This window comes from Danio rerio, chromosome 5, assembly GCF_052040795.2.
Source record: "Danio rerio strain M-AB ecotype USA chromosome 5, GRCz13ab, whole genome shotgun sequence".
In the NCBI taxonomy this organism is placed as follows: Eukaryota; Metazoa; Chordata; class Actinopteri; order Cypriniformes; family Danionidae; genus Danio; species Danio rerio.
This window is the reverse complement of record NC_141025.1, coordinates 10,073,320-10,100,708: the sequence shown is the minus strand read 5'-3', so window position 1 is coordinate 10,100,708 and position 27,389 is coordinate 10,073,320. Positions and strand designations below refer to the sequence as shown.

Genomic DNA, 27,389 nt, shown 5'->3' with positions numbered 1-27,389 from the left:
GCTCAGCTCCACTCACATGCTCTGACTGCAACAGTATATCAGTTCAGTATGTTCACTATGTTACATAACTGCCCCTTGCTGGTCATGTCTTACTTGTGTTAGACCATTTTGTGCTGTGCCGCGCAGTACTGCAGCACTGCAGCACTGCGTGTGGTCACGTTTATTCACTCGCACATTCTCAGTAGCCACATCTGTATGATTTAAAATCAGCGATCTTCAACGACTGAGATATGATATAAAGGTGGTCTTAGACCGGACCTGAACCACTAAATAAAATTTTAATTTTTCCACACCATGACTTTAAAATATGAACATTTATTTTACCACAGTACTTTCAATGGATTTTCAGCACTTGCCTGCTGTTCCTGATAGTCTTTTATCTTGTTTTATGCTTGAACATATAAATGAATGTTTACGTCAACTTAACTTGCCACATTTTACTTACATTTCAACATTGATGTTGTAAAAGGAACCTTATAAAACTGAAAAAAGTCACGTCAACCTTTCACTGGAAGTTTATCTGTGGCTAAAAAACACTAGCTGTGCATATACCCCATTAATAAATCTTATCTTGGTTTCACTCTACCTGCAGATGCTGGACTGCTTAGTTGAGGTTTCTGCACTGTATATTTCTGCTTTGCTCTTATCCTCACAAAACACGAGAAGGGGTCTTCACAAAACTGAACTACTGAATCATCTCCATTATTGCCTCTCAAACCGTTACATAACAGAGATGATTTAGAGACATTATATTCTCGTCTCTGTTCTGCCTGTTTAAGAAGTTTGTGTATAGTGGATATCACTTCAGAATTTTTGTCTCTGTGCCTTAACGGAGATGATTTAGACATTGGAATCACTTTAGAAAAACCAGGCAGCTCTTCTGAAAGACATGTGCTGGAATTTGCCTGCATCCTGGAGCATTGTTCTGGAGGACCAGACTTGTTTTGCTTCATCTCTGCAGCTTTACAGTCTTTTTTCCCTTCAGTTGCGGTCGCTGTAGACCTGTCTCCTTTATGAGGGATGCACTCTTTTATAAAAAACTTCACAGTCGTCCCTCTCTTCACCTGTGCGGGTACAGCTGACTGCAAAGGTTTAGGGTGAACTGCAGTGGGACAGCCTGAAGTTGGTAGTGCTAAGAAATCAGAATTAGACGTTTTGTATATCGCTCTTGTTTCCTGGGTTAAGATTAAAGGAATATTTTCTTAACCCTTGTGTAGCCTCATGTAATGTCAGTGGTTGTTTTTGCCCCATTGACTTCCATTATAAGCTTATATGGAGTTCTATGGAGTAAAACAGCAAATTACAGTGTGTGCATAAATACACTTACTATGCAGGGCTCGAAATGAACCTTTTCGCTTGGTAGCACCGGTGCTCCTACCATTAAAAATGTAGTCGCACCAGCCATCATTTAGTTGCACCTACCAAAAATTATGAGCACCGTTACTACAAGTTTGTTATTAACAGATTTATTGCATGCACTCACTGGCCCTACACACACTGCTTGATGTGAATGAGTTAACGATAATACCTGTGATGTGTTCTCACAGGTGGTGTCCAATTTTGCACAGATGATATTGACATATAACTTATTATTTGCATACGTCATCTTAATAAATGGCTTTAGTCGTTTTCATAGCGGACTTTATCCCACTGGTGTAGTGTAAATGGTGGATTAACATTCACTACATTATTTGTAACTTTGGGTAGTTTCTAAAACACAATCTGTCAGTGTTATTTTCATTCTCACGTATCAAGACCTTTACATTTTGGCGGCTGTAGCTCCCTGCCATTTGAACTGAGTGATTGACAGCTGATATTAACCAATCCATTCGCGTTCTGTTCTAGAGCAGTGGGCAAATAAGAAGACTTTAAAGGCGGGGTAAGCATTGGGGGCTTTTTGTTTACTGCAGCAAGTTGACATGTCAACTGTTTTAAACTATTCCTGAGTGCTGCATTTGTCGTTTCAGGTGCAAAGATTTATTCTGTGTCAATGTCTACTAAATCTGCGGTGAACATTTTGCACTGAAAACTGGTCGCACGGCAACAATTTTATGCACTCTCACAAATGCTCCCAAATATATTTTAAAGTCGCATAGATAAAATTTCATAATGGAAGTCAAAGGGGCAAAAACAGTCACAAACATATTGAAGGGGTAGTCAATTTGCCCAGAGTGTATTGTTTAATTTCTGAATATTTTCGAAGCATCTTTTCAAAATGTGTCAAAATTAGATCAAAAACATCAAAAATCCTTTCATTTGCTGAAACACAGAGAAAGCTGTGGCCAAATTAAGACTTAAAATCACCCCAGAGTGGATGAAAACATCCCCAACGGCACACAAGGGTTCAAAAGCGGATCTGATGAGAGAAACTTGAAAAGCTTACCAGCATTTAAAGAACGCTTGCACAGCATCTCTGCAAAAACATATCAGAAGAAATACTATTTTCATTAAAACCCGTAAAAAGAATATAAAACACAAAAAGAGGGTATTATTCCATCCTGTCTTTTAAAGGGTCATGAAACCTTCCTCTTACAGTTAATCTACCACAACTTAAAAGAATAGTTCACCCAAAAAATTTAAACAATCAAAATGTATTATTCTTCATGTGGTGTTAACCCTTTGAGTTTCTTTCTTCTACTGAACACAAAAGATCTTTTGATATAAACTAGTTGACGGTTCCCATTGACTTCCATATTAGAAAAAAAAAAGGTTCCATCAGCCAGCGTTCTTCAAAATTTCTTCTTTTGTGCTCAACAGAAGAAAAAAACTTAAATATAGGCTTTGAGAAAGAGTGAAAAAATAATAACAGAGATTTATTTTGGGGGGAACTATTCCTTTAAATTGGGGTAGAAAGTGATGCTGCCCCAATATAGATTTTAAACATGGAAATTGGTCACACTTTACAATAAGGTTCTAGTAATGTTAGTTAATGTAATTACTAACATTAACTAAGAACGAACAACGTTTGTATGCCATTTATTTATCATAGTTCAACATTTACTAATGCATTATTAATGTAAATACAAAGGTGTGCTTGTTAACATTACCTAAAGCACTGTGAGCTAACAAGGACAATGAACAACTGTACGTTAACAAAAAATAATAAATACAGGGTCTCTAACGTAATAAATGTATTGTTCATTGTTTGTTGATGATGGTAAATACAATAACTAACATTAACTAATGGAACCTTATTGTAAAGTGTTACCATGAAATCAGAAACGTCATCAACTGTTCCCTACAATTAAAGTTAACATTATCTTAAATCATGTTCAACACACATACATTTGTAAAAATCTATTTTAAAATGTTGTCATGGGTTTCACGACCCTTTAAAATAGACTTTGACCATACATTAAATGCATAGTTAACAATCTTACCATCTATTTTCACAATAGGCAACGTTGAGAATCTTTCATCCATGCATGACGCTCCAACAGTGCTTTTGCATTCATTTTTGGACATCTCAGTATTTCTTGAGAGGTTTTCAGGTTTAACTGGTATAATGTTGGTGAACTGTAATTTTACTATACTGTCTTTGAGTTCTGCAACAGTTTCCATCTCCACATTCAGTAGTGTGAGAAGCTCTGGAAGCGGCTGAATTTGGACCAATGGATTCCCTACCTGTGGTTCTGAACACATCATTATGGACTTTAGGCACACTATTTTAAAGGTTTGTCTAGCCTGCAATATTTTGACAATAAACCAACATGGCAAAGATAGTATACATATGATTAATTGAATGTTTCCTGTAAAAACTCTGCACTTTTTACATTTACATATCCACATTACCAGCAAATAAAAATCGAGCCACATCCTGGTGTTGTTTTTCTGCCTTCCAAACAACTTTTTCCATCTTTTCACAATCGTTCTCTGACAAGAAATGGCTAGAAAACAATGAGATCCATATTATTTTCTTTGTCATATGTATTATTAATATTGGTCACACATTATTTAATGGTCCGTTTGTTGAACATAAGTTACATTGAAACTAATTCTCATTAGATTGTAAGTAGACTGTTAGGTTGGGGTTAGGGTTAGTGTAAGTTGACATGTACTTGCAAAGTTTATTATAGTCAGTTAAATGTCTGCTGAAAGAGCAGTATCAACAGCTATTAAGTAGACAGTCTGGACCATCAAAATAAAGTGTTACCTTATTATTATTTTAAGTACTTTCGATATTTCCAAATTATTACTATTATTAAACAGTAGGCTACCGAAGTTTGATGCTCATACTGTAAAGTCAACATGCATTGAAAATTAATATTGCAATCATGTGATTCTGGTCATCGGCGAAATTCAGGTGAAGGGCAGGAACATGAAGTAAAAAACTGAATGCAAAATATGGAGCAAAGTCTGTATTGTTGTGCTTTAGACCAGAGGTTCTCAAATTGGGGGTCAGGACCCCCCGAGGGGTCCCGGGACAATGAAAGGGGGTCGCCTGGTGATTTTCAAAAATCAATTAATTTTTAATAAACCTTAAGACTTACTGTATTTTATCAATAACCTACTAAAGAGAAAAAAATTGGCGTTTATAGTTACTAAAACCAATTTGGTAACTATAGTAGCTTATAGTTACTAGTTCTATTGGATTGCGAGTTTTGCGACTTCTCGGGTAATTACATTATACTAAAGACACAGCAATACCGTCAGATGCAGCAGACTGATTTTATAATACCAGGTTAAACTTTCTAGCCCATACTTACACTTACATACATAAAAAAAAAAAACAAAGAATAGACTTGGGTCTATTGGTGTGTGTGTGTGTGCGTCATTGCATACAAGGTGTCTATATTTATAACCACCACCTCAGAGAATATTGGGGGTCATGAGTCACTGGCATTGTCATTTTGGGGGTCGCAGGCTGAAAAGTTTGGGAACCCCTGCTTTAGACCACATTTCAAAAGAAATACAAACAGAAAGTAATCACATTTATTGGACATGATCCTTATATAATGTAGAGGAGCAAGTTTTCTGTGAAACTTAAATATTTGCCTGTCATCATGAAGCAACTACCTACAGGAAAGTAATACAATAATAATTTATAGAAAAACACTATAGTGTTTTTAAACCATACTTAAGTAAAGTACTTGAATTCATCTGTTGTGGTAATGGTATAGTTGCTTTGGTAAAATAACAATTCATGTTATAATAATAAACAAATTACCCAACACTGTACTATATACATATATATATATATATACACTCACTGGCCACTTTTATTTTATACACCTGTCCAACTGCTCGTTCATGCAAATTTCTAATCAGCCAACCACATAAGCAACTCAATGTATTTAGGCATGTAGACATGGTCAAGACGATCTGCTGCAGTTCAAACCGAGCATCAGAATGAGGAAGAAAGGTGATTTAAAAGACTTTGAACGTGGCATGGTTGTTGCTGCCAGACAGGCTGGTCTGAGTATTTCAGAAACTGCTGATCTACTAGGATTTTCACACACAACCATCTCTAGGGTTTCCAGAGAATGGTCTAAAAAGGAAAAATTTCCAGTGAGCGGCTATTCCATCTCCATTCGTTTATGACCACCAGTTCTTCTGATGGCTACTTTCAGCAGGTTAATGAGCCAAGCATCCAAGACTGGTTTCTTGAACATGACAATGAGTTCACTCTACCCAAATGGCCTCCACAGTCACCAGAACTTAATCCAATAGAGCACATTTGGAATGTGGTGGATCGGGAGATTCGCATCATGAACGTGCCGCTGACAAATCTGCAGGAACTGCGCGATGCAATTATCTCAATATGGACCAAAATCTCTGAGGAATATTTCCAGTACCTTGTTAAATCTATGCCACAAAGGATTAAGGCAGTTCTGAAAGCAAAAGGAAGTCCAACCCGGTACTAGTAAGGTGTACCTAATAAAGTGGCCAGTGAGTGTATATACAGTATATTTAGAGAGCAGCGAAATATAAATGCCATGAAAATCGTACATTGTTTTAGATTTTTTTTAAACCATAAAAAGCACAAAGAATGAACATTTTGAAGTTCTACTTGTGATTTCTATATATAATCACGTCCTGTCCTCCACCCGAATTTCACACCACAGCAATGACTTCACATGCAAACTACCTATCCACATTCTAGCGAACAAATGGTTGTCTTTGGCATCCTGTTTTACTTAGGTGCACAAGTACAAATGGAAACAACCCTGTACTAGAATATCCTCAATCATGTTAACTGCAACAAATATTCACAGTCTTATCACAAAAGCACAAACTCACTGCTTATAAACTGGCGAGAGTATTTCAGCTGACAGCTCTCTGCTGGATACAAACAGGTCAGGTAGACACAGAGCAAGATTACATGGTGAAAGCGGCAGGTCTAATTCCATCTCTGCGTAAGACTTTGAAGCCGCTGGAAAGAAACTGAAGATTAGAAGAGCAATCTGCAAATCCTCGCGATTCAATATGAAACGTCTATTCAAATACCTGGAGATTTTGGCTCCTTAAAGGTCATGTTTGCAAAGCTGCTTTCAGGCATTTGCAGGACCTCCAATTCAGCCTTGCATTTATCAGTGCAGGTGACTATTATGAAACATATAATTAAAATCGGCATTTAAATAAAATACAATGGCCTCTCAAAATGGGGTCAAACTTATGTCTGATTCTGAGTGCATTAGATAACACAATATATAAGCTCATTGAATTTGCACTTTACTGGGACATTTCTTGTGCATTGGCATTTAATCAGCTAGTTTGACAGTTGTTAGTGTTTGAGCAGTGCATTTGATTGTTTAAAATTTGAAACCTAATATATCAATATATCACTCCCTGCGTCCCAAATCGCATACTTATGCACTATTCTACGCCCTTTTGTAGTATAAATAGTGTAAGTAGTGCGTTCACACTGAAAACTCTAAAAATAATAAGTGCACTTTAATTACCCGGATGATGCACTCATTCAGCCGCTAAAATGAAGTGTGTAATGATGGACACTTCACGCACTCAAAGACCGCAGGTTTGCTTACGTAGCGAAAGGGGCGGAGCGATCGGATGCACATGTTGGATAACTTTATTTATTTTGGATGGTGAAAGCAAAATTCTCCTACAAGAGTGATTATAGCACCTCCCGATGGTGAATGCGGTTATACTCACGGCAGGTATTATTTGATAATTCTGTCGTTTATTTCACTGATCTGGCAACCGTCAAACGTCATCAGGGAAACGGTTTGAATTTCCGCTTAGTAAAAAAACATTAGTGTGCCATTTGGGACGACACTACATACATATACTATCCTGTTGAGTGTGTAAGTGCATAAGTACATAGTGCATGAGTGCATAGTGTATAGTGTACCATTTGGGACGCAGCTACTGTTTGCTTGGAAGATGCTTAGATGCTTTTTTTTTTTTTTTTAATGGAGGGCAATCATGCTAATTTTCCCATGCTCATATGGGACCCTAAACCACAAAAGCGTCTTACATTGAACAGGAATGTTTTTAGCAATTGCCAAAACTACATTGCATGGGTCAAAATTATAGATTTTTATTGATGTCAAAATTAATTAGAATAATAAGTGAAGATCCTTTTCCATGAAACTGTTAGTAAATAAAATAATGATTATTCTTTTGTAGACAGACAATATGCATCGCTAAAAACTTAATCTGGACAACTTTATGGGTGATATTTTACAGATTTTTTGAACCCTCGGATTACAGTTTCTCAAAAAATTGTATCTCTACCAAATATTGTCCTATTCCAACACACCAAACATCAACAGAAAGCTTATTTCTTTAGCAGATGCACTCTAGACTAGTTTATAACAGCAGATGTCGCTTTAGGCTAGTTATTAACAGCAGACTGCACTATAGGCTATTTTTTAACTGTGGATGGCGCTCTAGGCTAATATTGAACTGTGGACGACGGCCTAGGCTAGTTTTTAACAGCAGATTGCGCTCTAGGCTAGCTTTTAATAGCAGATGTTGCTCTAGGCTAGATTTAACAGCAAATGGTGCTCTAGGCTAGTATTGAACTGCGGACGACGGCCTAGGCTAGTTTTTAACAGCAGATTGCGCTCTAGGCTAGCTTTTAATAGCAGATGTTGCTCTAGGCTAGTTTTAACAGCAAATGGTGCTCTAGGCTAGTTTTTAACTGTGGATGGCGCTCTAGGCTAGTATTTAACTGTAGACGGCGATCTAGGCTTGTCTTTAACAGCAGATTGCACTCTAGGCTAGCTTTTAACAGCAGATGTTGCTCTAGGCTATTTTTAACAGCAAATGGCGCTCTAGGCTAGTTTTTAACTGTGGATGGCTCTCTAGGCTAGTATTTAACTGCAGACGGCGATCTGGGCTAGTTTTTAACAGCAGATTGCGCTCTAGGCTAGCTTTTAACAGCAGATGTTGCTCTAGGCTAGTTTTTAACTGCGGATAGCGCTCTAGGCTAGTTTTTAACAGCAGGTGGCACTCTAAGCTAGTTTTTAACTGTGAATGGCACTCTAGGCTAGTTTTTAAAGAGCAGACGATGCGCTAGGCTAGTTATTAACAGCAGACGAAGCTGTTAATAACTGTGGATGGCGTGCTAGGCTAGTTATTACAGCAGACGGCGCTCTAGGCTAGTTTTAAACAGTACGCAATGCTCTAGGTTGGTTTTTAATTGCAGACAGTGCTCAAGGTTAGTTTTTAACTGCACTCTAGGCTAGTTTTTAACTGCAGATGGTGCTTAAGGTTAGTTTTTAACAGCACACCACGGTCTAGGTTAGTTTTCAACACCAGACGGCACCTTAGGTTATTTTTTAACACCAGGTGGCACTCTAGTCTAGTTTTTACTGTGAACAGCGCTCTATGCTAGTTTTTAACAGCAGATTCCACCTTAGGTTAGTTTTAACACCAAGTGGCGCTCTAGGCTAGTTTTTAATAACAGACGGCACCTTAGGCTAGATTTTTACCCCAGGTGCCGCGCTAGTCTAGTTTTTACTGCGAATGGTGCTCTAGGCTTGCTTTAACAGTAGATGGCACCTTTAGTTAGTTTTTAACACTAGGTGGTGTTCTAGGCTAGTTTTTAATAACAGACGGCACTCTAGTTTTTCACTCCGAATGACGCTCTAGGCTAGTTTTCAACAGCAGATGGTGCTCTAGGCTAGTTCTTAACAGCAGATGGTGCTCTAGGCTAGTTATTAACAGCAGATGGCGCTCTAGGCTAGTTTTTAACTGCTGACATCGCTCTAGGCTTGTTATTAACAGCAGACGGTACTCCAGGCTAGTTTTTAACTGCAGACAGTGCTCTAAGCTAGTTTTTAACTGCAGATGGCGCTATAGGTTAATTTTTAACACTAAATATCACTATAGGTTCGTTTTTAACAGCACATGACAGTCTAGGTTAGTTTTTAACACCAGAAAGCACCTTAGGCTAGTTTTTTCAACACCAGGTGGCACTCTAGGCTAGTATTTAACAGCAGACAGCACTGTAGGCTAGTTTTTAACAGCAGACAGCACTGTAGGCTAGTTTTTAACAGACGATGGCACTCTAGGCTAGTTTTTGACCATACAGTCAAACGCTCATCAGTAAGAGCACTATTCAGCTGAATAATTTTTAATTGACCCTTATGACTAGTTTTGTGGTCCACAATCAAAATATAACTGGTAATGCAGCCGTCTTATTTAAACATTTCTATAATTATTTCCATTTCGTAATGTTTTATTTCAACTTCATCCAGGCATTTTTCTTTAAATTTAAAAATGTTCTGCTTTGTTTTTGTTATATTGCTATCCAATGCAATGACTGTTTCCCCTTAAACAGAAAATGATCAAAACTAATACTAATACTAACAGCTTTTTCAAAATATATTTTGTATTTAACTGAAGAAAAAACTTAGAACAAAACTTGGACCAAGTGGAGTAAAAGTAAATACTGACAATGTGTGGCATAAACATCTCTTCATATTTCTAAATATGAATTCCTAAATATATATATAAAAAGATTATGTTTTACCTTCTTTAAGAAGATCTTTTAAGGGCAAATGCTCTTCGATTGATTCCGGGCTGACATTTAGAGAATCCTGAATCTCAGCAAAGGAATAACTGGCTGCTTGTCTTTGAGAGGAATCCATATGAACTTCAACAGGCAACATCAGTGTCTGTTGAGAAATCAATAACATTTTATTTATGCTGCTAAGAGCACACATATTTCTTTAACGTGATTCAGTTTAGTCGATTACCTCTTCATTCAGCACTGCCTCTTGTTTGAAGTCTTCTGTAACACTTCCTTCTGCTAACGTGGCATGCTTTACCTGGTCTAAAACTGTGTCGTATGAAGCACAATGTCTAAAAGAAGGAAATACATCTGGGTTGAAAACATGAAAGGCTATTGATCCACTATTTCAAGGTATCCTCTCCAGCTGTTTTTGACACTTCTTTATGGATGAGGCAAAAATATTTTGTACCCGAAAACAATCCTTTCTAAATCCTTCACTGTTGAATTGAGAACAGGATCCGAGACCGTCATGATCATCAGCCTCTGAAGCATGGCTTGAAATAAAGGCAGATGGCTTTTGAAGCACTGCAGATTCTCACCGAATATCACCTCCTCTGGCAGACTGAGATCTGAGATTTAAAACACAAGGCAATGAAAGATTATCATCTAGATTTCCCAATAAGAGCCCATCAGAAGGTAGTATTCAGACTACAAGGTGTAAGTACTGATGGTATAAAGATGGCTCTTAAAAAGCAATCTTTGCAATGGGTATTTCGTTTTTAGAGCTGTAGTGAAACATTGTTTGAGATTTACAAAATGCATCGCTAATCTCTCTTGAATCTAATCTGAGCTTAGTTTTTAACAGCAGATGGCACTCTAGACTGTTTTAACAGCAAATGGTGCTCTATACTAGTTTTGAACAGCAGAAGGCACTCTATAGACTAATTTTTTAACAGCAGACAGTGGTCTAGGCTAGTTTTTAACATCAGAAATCACTCTAGGCTAATCTTTAACAGTAGACAGTGATCTAGGCTAGTTTTTAAAAGCAGATGATGCTCTGTTAGTTTTGAACATCAGTAGGCTCTCTAGGTTAGTTTTTAAACACAGAAAGCACTCTAGGCAAGTTTTTAACTGCAGATAAACTCTAGGCTAGTTTTTAACAGCAGACGGCACTCTAGGCAATTTGTTAACTGCAGATAGGCTCTAAGCTAGTTTTTACCAGCACATGGTGCTCTAGGCTAGTTTTTAAGAGCAGACGGCGCTCTATGCTGGTATTAAACAGCAGGCAGCACTCTAAGTTAGTTTTTAACAGCACATTGTGGTCTAGGCTAGTTTTTAAGAGCAGATGGCGCTCTATGCTGGTATTAAACAGCAGTCGGCACTTTAAGCTAGTTTTTAACAGCAGATGGTGCTCTAGGCTAGTCTTGAACATCAAGATGGCGCTCTAGGCTAGTTTTTTTTACAGCACATGATGCTCTATACTGGTTTTTAACAGCATGTAAACTCTAGGCAAGTTTTGAATGACAGACAGTGCTCTAGGCTAGTTACCAACAGCAGACATGCTCTATGCTAGTTTTTAACAGCATATACACTCTAGTTACTAACAGCAAACGGTGCTCTAGGCTAGTTTTGTACAACAGAAGGTGCTTTAGGCTAGTTTTTAAAAAGTAGACAGCACTCTATGCTAGTTTTTAACTGCAGATATGCTTTAGATTAGTTTTTAACAGCAAACAGTGGTCTAGGCAAGTTTTTAACTGCAGATAGGCTCTAGACTAGTTTTTAACAGCACACAGCGCTCTATGCTGGTATTGAACAGCAAATGGCACTCTGCTTGTTTTTAACAGCAGATGGTGCTCTAGGCTAGTCTTGAACAATAATATGGCGCTCTGGGCTAGTTTTTTTTACAGCAGATATCGCTCTAGACTGGTTTTAACAGCAGATGGCACTCTAGGCTAGTCACTAACAGCAGACTGTGCTCTAGGCTAGTTTTGAACATCAGACACACTCTAGGCTATTTTTAAACAGTAGATTGTGCTATAGGCTAGTTTTTAACAGCAAACAGTGGTCTATGCAAGTTTTTAACTGCAGATAGGCTATAGGCTAGTTTTTAACAGCAGATGGTGCATTAGGCTAGTTTTTACAGCAGACGGCGCTCTATGCTGGTATTGAACAGCAAATGGCACTCTGCTTGTTTTTAACAGCAGATGGTGCTCTAGGCTAGTCTTGAACATTAAGATGGCGCTCTGGGCTATTTTTTTTTTTACAGCAGATATCGCTCTAGACTGGTTTTAACAGCAGACGGCACTCTAGGCTAGTCACTAACAGCAGACTGTGCTCTAGGCTAGTTTTGAACATCAGACACACTCTAGGCTATTTTTAAACAGTAGATTGTGCTATAGGCTAGTTTTTAACAGCAAACAGTGGTCTATGCAAGTTTTTAACTGCAGATAGGCTATAGGCTAGTTTTTAACAGAAGATGGTGCATTAGGCTAGTTTTTACAGCAGACGGCGCTCTATGCTGGTATTGAACAGCAAATGGCACTCTGCTTGTTTTTAACAGCAGATGGTGCTCTAGGCTAGTCTTGAACATTAAGATGGCGCTCTGGGCTATTTTTTTTTTTACAGCAGATATCGCTCTAGACTGGTTTTAACAGCAGACGGCACTCTAGGCTAGTCACTAACAGCAGACTGTGCTCTAGGCTAGTTTTGAACATCAGACACACTCTAGGCTATTTTTAAACAGTAGATTGTGCTATAGGCTAGTTTTTAACAGCAAACAGTGGTCTATGCAAGTTTTTAACTGCAGATAGGCTATAGGCTAGTTTTTAACAGCAGATGGTGCATTAGGCTAGTTTTTACAGCAGACGGCGCTCTATGCTGGTATTGAACAGCAGACGGCACTCTACTTGTTTTTAACAGCAGATGGTACTCTAGGCTAGTCTTGAACATTAAGATGGCGCTCTGGGCTATTTTTTTTTTACAACAGATATCGCTCTAGACTGGTTTTAACAGCAGACGGCACTCTTGGATAGTCACTAACAGCAGACAGTACTCTATGCTAGTTTTTAACAGCATATACAGCAGACGGCACTTTAGACTAGTTTTTAACAGTAGACGGTGCTCTAGGCTAGTTTTTAACAGCATATACACTCTAGTCTAATTGACTAAAAGCAAATGGTACTCTAGGGTATTTTTTTAACAGCAGATGATGCTCTGGGCTAGTTTTTAACAGCCACGGCTCTATGCTAGTACTGAACTATACAGTCGAAGAGCACTTGTGCATTTGGCTGAATCATGTATGTTTGCTTTCATGCTTTAAAAAACCTTTCCAAACCTTATTAAGGATAAGGTTTTTTATGTTTAAGTGATATTTGTAAGGAATTGAATGCAAGCAGAAAATGTCTTGTTTTGAAGCCGTCTGCTGTTCAAAATAAACCTCAGATTCGATTCAAGAGAGAATAAAGATGCACTGGGAAAATTTCACAATCGATGCAGAATTGATTTCTCAAACAATTTTTTACCACAGCTCTAGTACTTTTTGGGGTAGCAAGTACAGAAGCAATAAAAAGAAGAAGAAAAAACTCAGTTCCTACCATCAAATCTAAAGCAGCATGCATCTGTTGAGCATGGACTAAAATGCTCATCCCAAGGTAATTTTGTGATACAGTTTCCAACTCCATCGGAAAGCCAAAGTGCTTCTGTAGTAGAAATACTGCACTGAGATTCCGGGTTTGAGCTGGGAACCACATCCTCCAGTCTTCTTCCTCTCTGCAACACATTATACCTAAAAAAAAAACAGAGCTCAAAATAATTCAATATGAAACCTGCATTTAAAGAGAACTGAGAGACTCTCACATGGACATTTAATGTACAGACATAAAGATAAACGAAATTCATATCAAACTAAATTAAAGATGTCACCCAAAAATGAAAGCTTCTTTAGCTTTTACTCACACTTAAGTGGTTATAACTGAAAAACAAAACTAACAAAACATGCCTTATGTTTTATCGGGTTACATATGGGTAAATTACTCCCGTTTGTCAAGATTAAGATTAGGGCCAAAACTCCTGTTGCATTAAATCTCCCAAAATAATTTTCCATTCGTTTTGTTTGCATTAAATGTTCCTAAATATGTTTGTTCAGAGACATTGCATTGTATATAAACTATAGGTAGGCATAGATTAATTTTTTTTAATCTAGATTAATCTCACTGTCTAGATTGAGGCATTCAAAATATGTGTGTTACCTAAATAATGACTCAAAGTCTTTGTAAACGAGTTTCTCAAGCCAGGTGGCGCATTAGACAAGGGGCCCAACTCCTGACTCCGAAATGCATCACAAACTGCTTGAGAAACCGTTCTACTATGAAAATAAAAAAAAATGATGTTCAATAAGATGTACTTGTGTTTACTAACTGTTTATATAGTTGAACATGAATTTTGAAATAAAATCTTATTTTTGTGTGAACTATCCCTTTATAGAAACAATTCAAACCTTTCCAAGCATTCTGGGAAACATAAGCTGGCCTTCAAGTCCTCCAATATAGATCCGGTCACTTGTAGAGTACACATGGCTTTTTTGTTTGCTGTCACAAATGACATTCAATCATTAAATCACTGCATGTTCACAAAGCAAAGCAAAGCAACACAGCAAAGTACACAGCAAAGCAACATAGATAATGTACACAGCAAAGCAACATAGATAATATTTTAAGAGCAAAGCTCATCATTTATATATAATGAAAGCAAAATACTGTATTTACATCAAAAGACTAAGAATAATGCTTCAAAATTTTATACAAAGCTAAATTTGTGCTCTAATAAAACATCAATGTTTTGATCAATTTTGCAGTTTTTTCAGGATTCATTGATGAACTGAAAGTTCAAAAGATTTTATTTATTTTTTAAATGACATTAATGATCCTTCTACAAGATCCTTGATACACACAAACAAACACAACATTAGTTTTATATTAATATATCAATAATACTTTTATATTATTGTGTTCTTGACCATCTTTTGATACACACACACACACACAAATATTACTTTTATATTATTATGTTAATATACATAATATAACATAACAATATTACTTTTACACAGTGGTGTAAAGTAAGAAATTACAAATACTCAAATGACTGTAATTGAGTAGTTTTTCTCAGGAATTGTACTTTACTAAGTAGTTTTAAAAATGTGTACTTTTACTTTCCCTTCCTTCAACCTGCAGTATGTCAAGTACATTTTTAGTGCAGTATCGGTACTTTTACTCCACTACTTTCCTTCAACCTGCAGTCACTACTTTAATTTTTCCTGTCTATAGGGCTTAGAAAATTTAGTCCTGTGATTCCTGTCCAAATCCCATAGAAGTCGAGAGGTAAATCGCATCATAATAAACTACATAATGAATGCAGCAAATTGTTTGGAAGCATTAAAAGTGTCCAAGAAGATGCCCCAAATCTTTACATGCATTGACCCAGGGACTGTTTAGATGCATGTCACTGCTGAGAAGATGACGAATGTTTATTGTATGAAGATCAAAATGGCCTTTAACACCCAGCAGGCATAAGACACAACTTGGAAAAGACATCTCCAACATCGTGGATTTTGCATTTTGTTTGAAAATGAAAATCGAGTTGACGTCAGGTCGACGTCAATGTCAAACATAAAATCAAATAAATATCAACATCTAAAGATGGTACAGCTTGACATTGTGTGGACGTTACCACAATGTCATCTATCAGATGTTGGATTTTGGTTGCCATAACTGACGAATAAATGTCAGTGTTTGATGTCAATATGATGTTGGTTTGATGTTAGCTCGACGTTGGATTTTGGTCACTTTCTATATAACATCGTTTGATGTCGTTATTGGATGTCAAAATAAGGTTGTCCTTAGATGCTGGCTAGACTTCGAATTTTGGTCACCTGACATCACAGCCTAAATCAAACCAAATATTAACGTCTTATGATGTTGTGTGTCTGCTGGGCTGGGCAATAACTAGATGCACTACAGAATGTTACGTTTACACACATCCACAAATTATATGTGAACTTATCAGCTTTTTACAGCGTAATACTCACTACTCTTGAGTACTTTTGAAAGGGTTACTTTTTACTTATACTTTGAGTAATATTTACAACAGATACTTTTACTCTACTTGCACTAATGTACATTTGTAGGTATGATTTTTCAGTACTCTTTCTACCTCTGCTTTTACAATATTATTTTCTTGAACATCTTTTGATATTACTATTACTATTATATTAATATATCAATATTACTTTTAAATTATTATTTCCTTGACCATCTTTGTAAATCTTTAAAGACATTTCGTCACCTTAGAATTATAAGGTTCTATCTGACATTTTTGTCAAAATTGAGTTATTGACATATTCTTATTGAATGGCAACTTATTTAAATTATAGGATGTTTTTTAAAAGTTGTTTAAATTTTAAGACTTTTTATTTAAAAAAAAACAAATGTTACACGCATATTGTTTGCTATGGAATGCAAAAACTTTGAAGCTCAGTATCTCAAAATCATTTAGAATGCAGATAGAACCTTATAATTCCAAGGTGACGATTTCTTTAATCATAATCCCACACTTTTTACTGACAATGTAAACACCAGATAAACACAATCATGGCACATTTACCCCATGGTACTCGGTAAGTGATGTCCTGCAGTTGTCCATTGTGAGGGTAGATGTTACTGAACAGCTGGAACGGAACCGGAAGTTCTAACATGTTCCTTAATATTTTGCGTCTGACTGAGAACTGAAACAGATGTCTTACAAAGTAATTTCACATATCGTACTCTTCTTCTACATCACTGGTCACCAGGTAGACCATGAGGATGACATGAGTTGCCCACAGGCCTGTTCTAAAAATAGCCCACCATTGCACCACATACCAGTGAGCTGAATCTAGTATTTTTTAAAGCTATTCTTTTTAAATCACACCTGCATTGGTGTAAAATGTGTAATGACATTAGGGTATATATATATATATATATATATATATATATATATATATATATATATATATATATATATATATATATATATATATGACTAAAACTATTTCAGACAAATAAAGTGTTGCATATTGATGTTTCTGTTTCTTACCTTGTTAAATCATTGTTGAGAACTATTGTGAGAAATCATTAACATGATCAGTGTCTTCACATAGATGAACATCATTAATCATTAATAATAAAGAGATATAATTAAAAGTAAATTGAGAAAAATTGAGTGTGTATTAAACTGGTAGCCCCTCACAGTGATTGGTACCCAAGTAGCTCTCAGTTACAAAAAGTTTGGTGACCCCTGTTCTACACGCATCCTATAATATGACACAATAGTTTACTTAAAACATACATAATAAAACACTTAATATTAAATAACTGTTTCATATTATCAACTGACTGCCAATGCACCTCAATGCATGTTAATGTTTATTCGGTTTCAAAAACATAATTTACTTGGCAATGTTATCATGATTTAATCGGACATATGTCAAATTAAAAATAATATAACACTGTTGAGAGTGATCGTATCAGTGTAATGACTCACCTCAGAGATGTAATCAATCCCTTTATACCTGACCGTCGAGAAACTGGCGCTTTGTTGAGTTTGGCCACAGATATTCGACATGGTGTGATTACTCATATTGAAAGAACACCAAAAGATCTCAAAAATATATATTTTTAAATAATAATTTACTATATTTTAATAAAAAGTCACAAGTTGTCAAATGTAAGGTTCTCTTGCTGATTCCTTTGAATTGGAGTCGAGTTTTCGGGGGAAACTGCACATTTCCACCTCAGCTGCTCGGAATTAGTAAATAAATAATAAATAATACGACAAATTAACGTGATAAATGAAAAATCATTCTGATGTAAAACAGCCTAACGTTAACGTTACGCTGTAAAGAGATAACGTTAACTCAAGCTGTCCTGCTAAATACGTCGTGAAAATTTGGTTCTTCTCAAATGGCGAACGATATAAGAAGTGGATTTATTTTATCTAAACAGGATATAAGATTTAAATCGGAATTAAAACTGTACGTGACTAATAAAATCAGAATAAAATGTCTAAGGTAAGAGAACCCGCGCGCGTTCACACAGATTGACAGGTTGAAACGACAAAGCCACGCCCACATTGTGTCACGTCTCATTGATTGACAGCCTTTCCGATACTGTAATATGGACAACCATGTACAAACACAAAACTTATTTAATTTTACCATATCGTGCACACAACTTCAAGCTAAATGTTTAAATCTGAGCAGATATGTTGAGAATTGTATTTATTACATCATCATTTCACCATTTGATTGATCATATTAATCTTTAAAAGTGTAGGAAACATGTAAGGATCCACTATTTTAAAAGTTATGGTATCTGTTTCCACAAAATATTTTAAAACAGCAGTTGGCTAGTTAAACACAACTGAAACTTACAACTTTATTAAAAATAAAATAATCACAATCTAAGTCTATATAGATAAAAAAAAATATTATATGTAAATACACAAGTCAACATTTGTAATGTATATGTAATGTTATGTGTATTTATATAGTGCATTTATTGTGTATACACCCAAAGCGCTTCACAATCATGAGGAAGGGGGTCTCTCCACACCACCATCAGTGTGCAACATCCACTTGGATGTTGGCAGCAACAGGACAAAGGCGCCAGTGCGCTTACTACACACCAGCTCTTGGTTAAGTGAAGAGACAGTGATAGAGCTAATTCGGTGGATGGGGATGATTGGGAGGCCATGATCATTAAGTGCAGATGGAGGTATATATATTTTTTATATATATATATATATTATATATATATATATATATATATATATATATATATATATATACACACACACACACACACACACACACACACACACACACACACACACACACACATACACATACACACATACACATACACACAATCTATATTGTCCTTAGACAGGAATTGGTGTTGTTTGATAGTTTTAGGACAACTGAAAGATTTTAACCACTTCAAATGTTAACTCTATATTATATAAAAATACAATAAAAGAAAACTTTTAAAAATATCTAAAAGTAACCTCAATGTTTTTTTTTGTTTGTTTGTTTCATCTAGGTGCCAAAACAACATTTCTTGGTGTCTTGTGTTCATTTAATTAAACTTGCCATAATAAAATAAATACAAAAAATAAAACAGAACATATAAACATATATAAAACAATTATTTTAAAATATATACTTTAAAAACATACAATAAAATTACTAAAACTTTAAATTCAAATCAAAATGGATTGAACATTCCACCAGACACAATATTTCACTTGCTTTCTGCTATGAAAAAAACAATGGTAGTGCACTGCCACCTAGAGGACAGATATAAGAAGTAATATTTTCCACCTAAATTAAAAAACAGTATTGCATCTGAATCTACTTTGGATATAATATGAAGATCAGGATTTTATCAGGACTAAAAAAACAATGATTCATGATTATGACAAGACAATCAGCTTTATTTAAAAACAAAGTATCAGTATGTCAGGATGTTTTTATAAAACTTGAGAAAAATGCCTGGGACTGGACTTTTTACAGTACCTGTAAAAAAAAAGTATAATATTATTATTAAGTGCATCAATATTTGGATCACATATATTAAGGCGAGACTCTGCAGGTGAATTAGTATTTTAAAAAACCTAATAGTTATCACAACACTTGCTCAAACTGACTTATTACATTAAGAATAGCACATTTCTTTTAATTATAAACTTTCAAAAGTTCAGTGGTAAGAAAATACTTTATGAAAAGCCCAAACTCTTTTACCTGCAGTGTCCTGTCAAAATATAAATACAACACAATGCAATCTCACCAGCTGTACCAGTATGCCACAATAATGACTGAGCCGACAGCACTAATCGATCCAACAGTTACCAAAGCAGATATCTTCATGATGTAGTGTGTCCCTGGAGCCAGAAGATGAGAAATTATTTACATGCTGTTTAATATTATCTACAGCAGGCGTGTCCAAACTACGGCCCGCGGGCCATCTGCGGCCCGCAATTAGTTTTGTGGCGGCCCGCGAGGGTTTTTATAAATATCAATAGAATCTGGCCCGCTATACAAAAATGAACGTAATTCAATAAATAACCACCGGGTGTCGCTATTACATGCATTCAATTAAGCAGCAGTTCTTGTTATGATATCTGTCTGTCTGTCTGTCTGTCTGTCTGTCTGTCTATCTATATACACACAGTTGAAGTCTGAATTATTAGCCCCTCTTTGATTTATTTCTTCTTTTTTAAATATTTCCCAAATGATGTTTAACAGAGCAAGGACATTTTCACAGTATGTCTGATAATATTTTTTCTTCTAGAAAAAGACTTATTTGTTGTATTTTGGCTAGAATAAAAGCGGTTTTAATTTTTTTATGAACCATTTAAGGTCAAAATTATTAGCCCTTTAAGTCTTCAGAACAAACCATTGTAATAAAATAACTTGCCTAATTACCTTAACTTGACTAGTTGACTTGATTAACCTAGTTAAGCCTTTAAATGTCACTTTAAGCTGTATAGAAGTGTCTTAACAATATCTAGTCAAATATTATTTACTGTCATCATGGCAAAGATAAAATAAATCAGTTATTAGAAATGAGTTACTAAAACTAATATGTTTAGAAATGTGTGGAAAAAAATCTTCTCTCCGTTAAACAGAAATTGGGGAAAAAAAATAAACGGGGGCTAACAATTTAGGGGGGCTAACAATTCTGACTTCAACTGTGTGTGTGTATATATATATATATATATATATATATATATATATATATATATATATATATATATATATATATATATATGCGTGTCTGTGTGATGTATGTAAAATTTGGCCCGCGACAACGTTGTTTTTTTTGCATCTGGCCCTCGGCCCAAAAAGTTTGGACACCCCTGATCTACAGTATACCTCTCTATGCCTATGTTAAACTGCAAATAATTAGTAAAGTGTTTTTACAGTTCATCTATTCAATATTAACAGTTATTAGGAAGTATATATCTATGAAGAAGTATGTTTACCTACACACTTAACAATGTCCTGTACAATTTACAGTAACATTGGCAGCAGTTCTCCAGTAACTTACTGTAAATCAATTACAGCAAAACTGCTTTATTTACATTTACAGCACCATTTATCTTGCGCTGTATGTATTTACAGAATTTGATGTATGTCTTTACTGTAAAATATACAGTCATTTTCACAATGCAACATACCGCATAACTGTCCTAAAGTAAAATACAGTTCATATTACAGTTAAATACTGTGTTATTTACAAAAATCATCAACAGTGTAAGTGTTGAATATTACTACACTGTACAAAACAGAGTGAACTCAAGAGAAGTTTGGCCACAGATATGCTTGTGGTGTGATGTCACTTTAAAACACCGAGCATATCAGCATTTCATGACGGATCAAAATAAAACACAAAGCCAAACATACCTCTCACTCTATTTTCACCATGTACAGTTGAAGTCAAAATGATCAGCCCTCCTGTGAAGTTTCAATTCTTTTTCAGATATTTCCCCAAGTGATGTTTAAAAGAGCAAGAACAATTTTCCTATTTTCATTTTCTTCTGGAGAAAGTTTTATTTCTATGGACGTCTGTTTCCACCACTGAATGAAAATCTTTTTAAAAGATGTTGTGACTTTATATCTCAGTTTTCTGACTTTGTAAATCAGAATTGCTGTTTATATTTATCTATACTGATCACGACTTTATAAAAAGGTTTTTAATTCTTAAATATTAGAATATGTTGTGTCAGACTTCTGACTTTAAAACTCAGAATTGAGACTTTTTAATCTCAGCATTGTGACATTTTCTCAGAATTGTGAGGCATAGGCTTGCATTTGGAGTTATGTTAAGTCAGAAATCTGAGAGCAAAAGTTGCAATTGCAAGTTATAAAGTTAAAAATCTGAGAAAAAAATGTATAAAGTCAGAATTTTGAGATAAAAAGTCACAATTGCAAATTATAAAGTCAAAATTCTGAGATCAAAAGTTGCAATTCTGAGTAACGAAGCCAAACTGGGAGAGAAAAAAACAAAGTCAGAATTTTGAGAGAAAAAGTTTCAGTTTTGAGATAAAAAACGATAAAGTCTGAATTGAGATCAAAAGTTACAATTGTGAATTAGAAAATCAGAATTCAGAGAGCAAAAGTAGCAACTGCGAGTTATGAAGTCAATAAAAAGTTGCAATTCTGAGCCATAAAGTCAAAATTCTAAAAAAAAAAAAAAATGATAAAGTCAACATTTTGAGAGAAAAAGTTGCAATACATGAGTAATAAAGTCAAAGTCTGAGAGAAAAAATTATAAAGACAGAATTTTAAGAGAAAAAGTCACAATTGCAAATTATAAAGTCAAAAATGGGATAAAAAGTCACATTTGTGAGATATAAAGTCAAAAGTCTGAAATAAAAAGTTTCAATTCTGAGATAAAAATGATTAAATGAGAATTTTGAGATAAAACGTTGCAATTCTGAATAATAAAGTAAAATTTTTGAGAAGAGAAACTGCAAAGTCAGAATTCTGAGATAAAGTCACAATTGAGAGTTTCTGTATAAAATCTAAATTCTGAGATAAAGTCACAACAGCGAGATATAAAGTCAACAAAATAAACTCAGAGAGAAAAAAAAGTCAGAATAAAGTCAGTTTAAAGTCAGAATTTGAAAATAAAAAGTTTCAGTTCTGAGATTTAAAAAAATAATAAAGTCAGAATTAAGTTGAAAAGTTGCAGTTGTGAATTATAAAGTCAAAAATTTTGGAAAAAAGTTTGAAATTCTGATTAATAAAGTCAAAATTCTGAGATATAAATTATATAAAATCAGTATTCTGAGGTCAAAACTAACAATTGCGAGTTCTAGAGTCAAAATTCTGGGATAAAAAGTTGCAATACCCGAGTAATAAAGTAAAACTCGGAGAGAAAAAACTTATAATGTCAGAATTTGAAGATACAAAATTATAAAGTCAGAATTGAGATCAAAAGGTTGCAATTCTGATTAATACAGTCAAAATTCTGAGATAAAAACTTATAAAATCAGAATTCATGAGGTCAAAAGTAGCAACTGCGAGTTATAAAGTCAAAATTCTGGCATAAAAAGTTGCAATACCCGAGTAATAAAGGCAAAATTCTAAAAGAAAAAAACTATAAAGTGAAAATTTTAAGAGAAAAAGTTACAATATCTGAGTAATAAAGTCAAAGCCTGAGAGAAAAAAATTATAAAGAAAGAATTTTAAGAGAAAGTCACAATTGCAAATCATAGTCAAACTTTTCAGATAAAAAGTCAAAATTCTCTAATAAAGTTTCAATTCAGAGATAAAGTAAAATTTTTGAGAAAAGAAACTGCGAAGACACAATTCTGAGATAAAGTCACAATTGAGAGTTTCTGTATAAAATCAAAATTCTGAGATAAAGTCACAACTGCGAGATATAAAGTCAACATTCTCAGAGCAAAAGTTGCAACTCTGATTATTAAAGTAAAACTAAAAATGTTTAAAAAAAATGTTTAAAGTCAGAATTTGAAGATAAAAAGTTTCAGTTCTGAGATAAAAAAAAAAAAAATGAGTCAGAAGTCAGAATTGAGATGAAAAGTTGCAATTCTGAGTAATAAAGCCAAATTCTGAGAGAAAGAAAATTAGTCAAAATTTTGAAATAAATTTTCAATTCTGAGATAAAATATTATAAAATCAGAATTCTGAGATCAAAAGTTGCAATTATGAATTATAAAGTCAGAATTCATTTATTATTATTTTTTTTTAATTAGTCCCTTATTCATCAGGGGTTGCCACAGCGGAATGAACCACCAACTATTCCAGCATATGTTTTATGCAGCGGATGCCCTTCCAGCCACAACCCAGTACTGGGAAACACCCATACACTCTCACATTCACACACACTTATACATTACGGCCAATTTAGTTTATTCAATTCACGTGTACCGCATGTCCTTGGACTGTGGGGGAAACCGAAGCACCCGGAGGAAACCCACGCCAACATGGAGAGAACATGCAAACTACACACACCAATGCCAACTGACCCAGTCGGAACTCAAACCAGCAACCTTCTTGCTGTGAGGCGACAGTGCTAACCACTGAGCCACCGCCCTAAAGTAAAAATTCTGAGATACAGTAAACATCACATCTGCGAGTTACAAAGTCAGAACTCCCACTTTGTTTCTCAGAATGGTGAGTAAATTAATTTTAAGTTTTTAATTTAAAATAATATTTTGAACATGCCTTCTCTCTGTTAAACTTAAAAAAATATTTGGTAAAAAAAAAACTGAAATTTCCGGGCAACACAGTGGCTCAGCGATTAGCACTATCGTCTCACAGCAAAAAGATCGCTGGTTTGAGTCCTGGCTGGGGCGGTTGACAATTGTCCGTAGTCTAAAAGAGTAAATGTGAGAGTGTATGGGTGTTTCCCAGTACTGGGTTAAAGCTGGAAGGGCATCTGCTGTGTAAAACATATGCTAGATAATTTGTCAGTTCATTTGGCTGTGGCTACATCTGATGAATAAATGGACTAAGCTAAAGGAAAATGAATGAATGAAGATAATTTTTACAGGAGGGCTAACAATTTAGTGTTTAACTGTATGTGGATTCTTTTTTAGCCATGTCATGTGTGGAAGATGTAGATGCATTTGGTTGGATCTTTACCTCTAGTTTTAGCCCAGATTATGCAGGACTGTGTTCTGGACTGCCAAAGAGAAACCAAAGAGGTGAAAAAATAAGCAAATAATCTGAGAAACACTTACAGTTGAAGTTAGAATTATTAGCCTTCCTGGATTATTAACCCCCTCTGTTTATTTTTTCCCCCAATTTCTGTTTAACTGAGAGACACATTTGTAAACATAATAGTTTTAATAATTCATTTCTACTGACTGATTTATTTTATCTTTGTCATGATGACAGTAAATATTATTTGACTAGATATTTTTCAAGACACTTCTATACAGCTTAAAGTGACATTTAAAGGCTTAACTAGGTTAACTAGGCAGGTTAGGATAATTCGGCAAGTCATTGTATAATGATGGTTTGTTTTGTAGACTATCGAGAACAAATGTTGCTTAAGAGGGCTAATTAAATTGACCTTAGAATAGTTTAAATATAATTAAAACTGCTTTTATTCTAGCCGAAATAAAAAAAATAAGACTTTCTCCAGAAGAAAAAAATATTGTCAGACATACTGTGAAAATTTCTTGCTCTGTTAAACATCATTTGGGAAATAAAAAAACAAACAAAAAAAACAAAATAAAATTCACAGGAAGGTGAAAAATTTTGACTTCAACTGTACACTCGTTACACTTCTTCTAAATCTTGGGTCTCACCTTTCTCCACTGACACACGGTGCGCAGGATAATGAAATAGTCTTTTCCGTTCTGCAGAGGAGCGTTGAAGAAGTCTCCGTAGAGCTGCTGATCGCCCACAGTGAAGTTCATTTCTGCGTTCAGATCTCGAAGCTGAATCTGAGCCGTGACGTATCCGCCATCACAGCCCTGCTGTGTTGAAAAGTGCCGACTTAAAGAGGAGCTGCAGTCAAACAGCATCACACCCTCCACCGGCAACACAAACACCTCGTACATGCTGAACACACAGACACATCGAAAAAATATCATTTAGCAACTGAACATAAAATTGTAAATAATAGTTGATTTATGCAGTGTGTGCTGGAATATGGGGATGATATAGCAGATATTATATTATTATATTATATATATTATATTATATTATATTATGTTATGTTATGTTATGTTATGTTATGTTATGTTATGTTATGTTATATTATATTATATTATATTATATTTTTATATTATATTATATTATATTATATTATATTATATTATATTATATTTTTATATTATATTATATTATATTATATTATATTATATTATATTATATTATATTATATTATATTATGTTATATTATATTATATTATATTATATTTTTATATTATATTATATTATGTTATATTATATTATATTTTTATATTATATTTTTTTATTATATTATATTATGTCATATTATATTATATTGTATTGTATTATATTGTATTGTATTATATTATATTATATTATATTATATTATATTATATTATATTATATTATATTATATTATATTATATTATATTATGTTATGTTATGTTATGTTATATTATATTTTTATATTATATTATGTTATATTATATTATATTATTATATTATATTTTTATATTATATAATGTTATATTATATTATATTATATTTTTATATTATATTATATTATATTTTTATATTATATTATATTATGTCATATTATATTATATTGTATTGTATTATATTGTATTATATTATATTATATTATATTATGTTATGTTATGTTATGTTATATTATATTATGTTATATTATATTATATTATATTTTTATATTATATTATATTATGTTATATTATATTATATTATATTATATTTTAATATTATATTATATTATGTCATATTACATTATATTATATTGTATTGTATTATATTATATTATATTATATTATATTATATTATATTATATTATATTATATTATATTATATTATATTATATTATATTATATTATATTATATTATATATTTTAATTCAACCATTCATTTTCTCTTACCCGCCAACTTATCCAGCATAGGTTTTACGTAGCAAATGCCCTTCTAGCTGCAACCAATTAGTGGGTAACACCCACACTTACACTACAGCCAAGTAAGTTTATCCAATTCACCTGTACCGCATGACTGTGGGGAAAACTGGAGCATCTGGAGCAAACCCATGCCAACACGAGGAGAACATGCAAACTCCACACAGAAACGCCAACTGACCCAGCTGGGACACAAACCAGCGACCTTCTTGCTGTGAAGCGACAGCGCTACCTACTGCGGTCTGATTTAAAGCTCAAATCTAACGTTTTTATTTTTTATTTGAAGTGTTGAATTATTTGTGAGTTGGAAATGGTACAGCATAGTCATCATCTAGGCAAACGAGACATTCAAATGATAATCATTTTCAGTCTTAATAACATACAAACACAATCTTATGGCAATTCGTAACATTTAGATTTAGTGGTTATTCGCATGAATTTGTACGATCTCATTTGTACAATTTACACACTGCATTTATCTGTAGCCCAGATGACATTTATGAATTAAACATTCGTACCATATTGAGTCGAGTGTGTTGGTGGATCTTCTCAGTCTGAGAGTGGGCGATGAAGCCTCTACTTCACTGTATTTGATTTCTGGTGTTGGGGGAACTAACAGAGCACAAAACAACAGCATACAAGTCAAAATACACACACAAATACAATTTGTTTTAGAGGTTTGGAAGTCAATAAGCACACACAATGGCACTTAATTATAAACCCAGCAAGTGTTAATGCAACTGTTTGTGTTTGAAAA

The 27,389-nt window shown here is 34.3% G+C and overlaps 2 protein-coding genes and 1 long non-coding RNA gene across 23 annotated transcripts in view; 1 reads left to right on the top strand and 2 right to left on the bottom strand.

Moving 5' to 3' along the window:
- The window catches only part of shoc1 (shortage in chiasmata 1), a 62,964-nt gene extending 44,856 nt beyond the window's left edge, over nt 1–18,108 (bottom strand). For 2 of the 7 annotated variants that reach the window (XM_087253090.1, XM_087253091.1), the window contains exons 1-13: nt 17,504–18,098; nt 16,586–16,706; nt 14,421–14,511; nt 13,519–13,709; nt 10,395–10,554; nt 10,170–10,275; nt 9,944–10,088; nt 6,448–6,543; nt 6,241–6,373; nt 3,793–3,887; nt 3,381–3,632; nt 2,384–2,413; nt 587–1,132 (exon numbers count right to left, since the gene is read on the bottom strand). In XM_087253090.1, the coding sequence (XP_087109216.1) occupies nt 587–1,132; nt 2,384–2,413; nt 3,381–3,632; nt 3,793–3,887; nt 6,241–6,373; nt 6,448–6,543; nt 9,944–10,088; nt 10,170–10,275; nt 10,395–10,554; nt 13,519–13,709; nt 14,421–14,511; nt 16,586–16,706; nt 17,504–17,599 (2,062 nt within the window). In that variant the 5' untranslated portion in view covers nt 17,600–18,098. Of the gene's footprint in view, nt 1–586; nt 1,133–2,383; nt 2,414–3,380; nt 3,633–3,792; nt 3,888–6,240; nt 6,374–6,447; nt 6,544–9,943; nt 10,089–10,169; nt 10,276–10,394; nt 10,555–13,518; nt 13,710–14,420; nt 14,512–16,585; nt 16,707–17,503 lie in introns of all 7 variants that reach the window. The other 5 variants (XM_087253093.1, XM_087253094.1, XM_087253092.1 and 2 more) reach the window with 4 other exon arrangements.
- A 977-nt stretch (nt 18,109–19,085) lies between these two features.
- The window catches only part of susd1 (sushi domain containing 1), a 35,088-nt gene continuing 26,784 nt past the window's right edge, over nt 19,086–27,389 (bottom strand). For 8 of the 15 annotated variants that reach the window (NM_001446865.1, NM_001446867.1, NM_001446869.1 and 5 more), the window contains 5 exon segments: nt 19,086–19,538; nt 19,810–19,903; nt 24,639–24,678; nt 25,310–25,565; nt 27,151–27,244. In NM_001446865.1, coding sequence (NP_001433794.1) covers nt 19,493–19,538; nt 19,810–19,903; nt 24,639–24,678; nt 25,310–25,565; nt 27,151–27,244 — 530 coding nt within the window. In that variant the 3' untranslated portion in view covers nt 19,086–19,492. 15 annotated transcript variants of the gene reach the window in all.
- On the top strand, nt 19,438–24,925 carry LOC147843852 (uncharacterized). The gene is made up of 4 exons (XR_015490909.1): nt 19,438–19,960; nt 20,893–22,321; nt 22,437–22,753; nt 22,969–24,925. It is a non-coding gene; the product is annotated as an uncharacterized LOC147843852 (long non-coding RNA).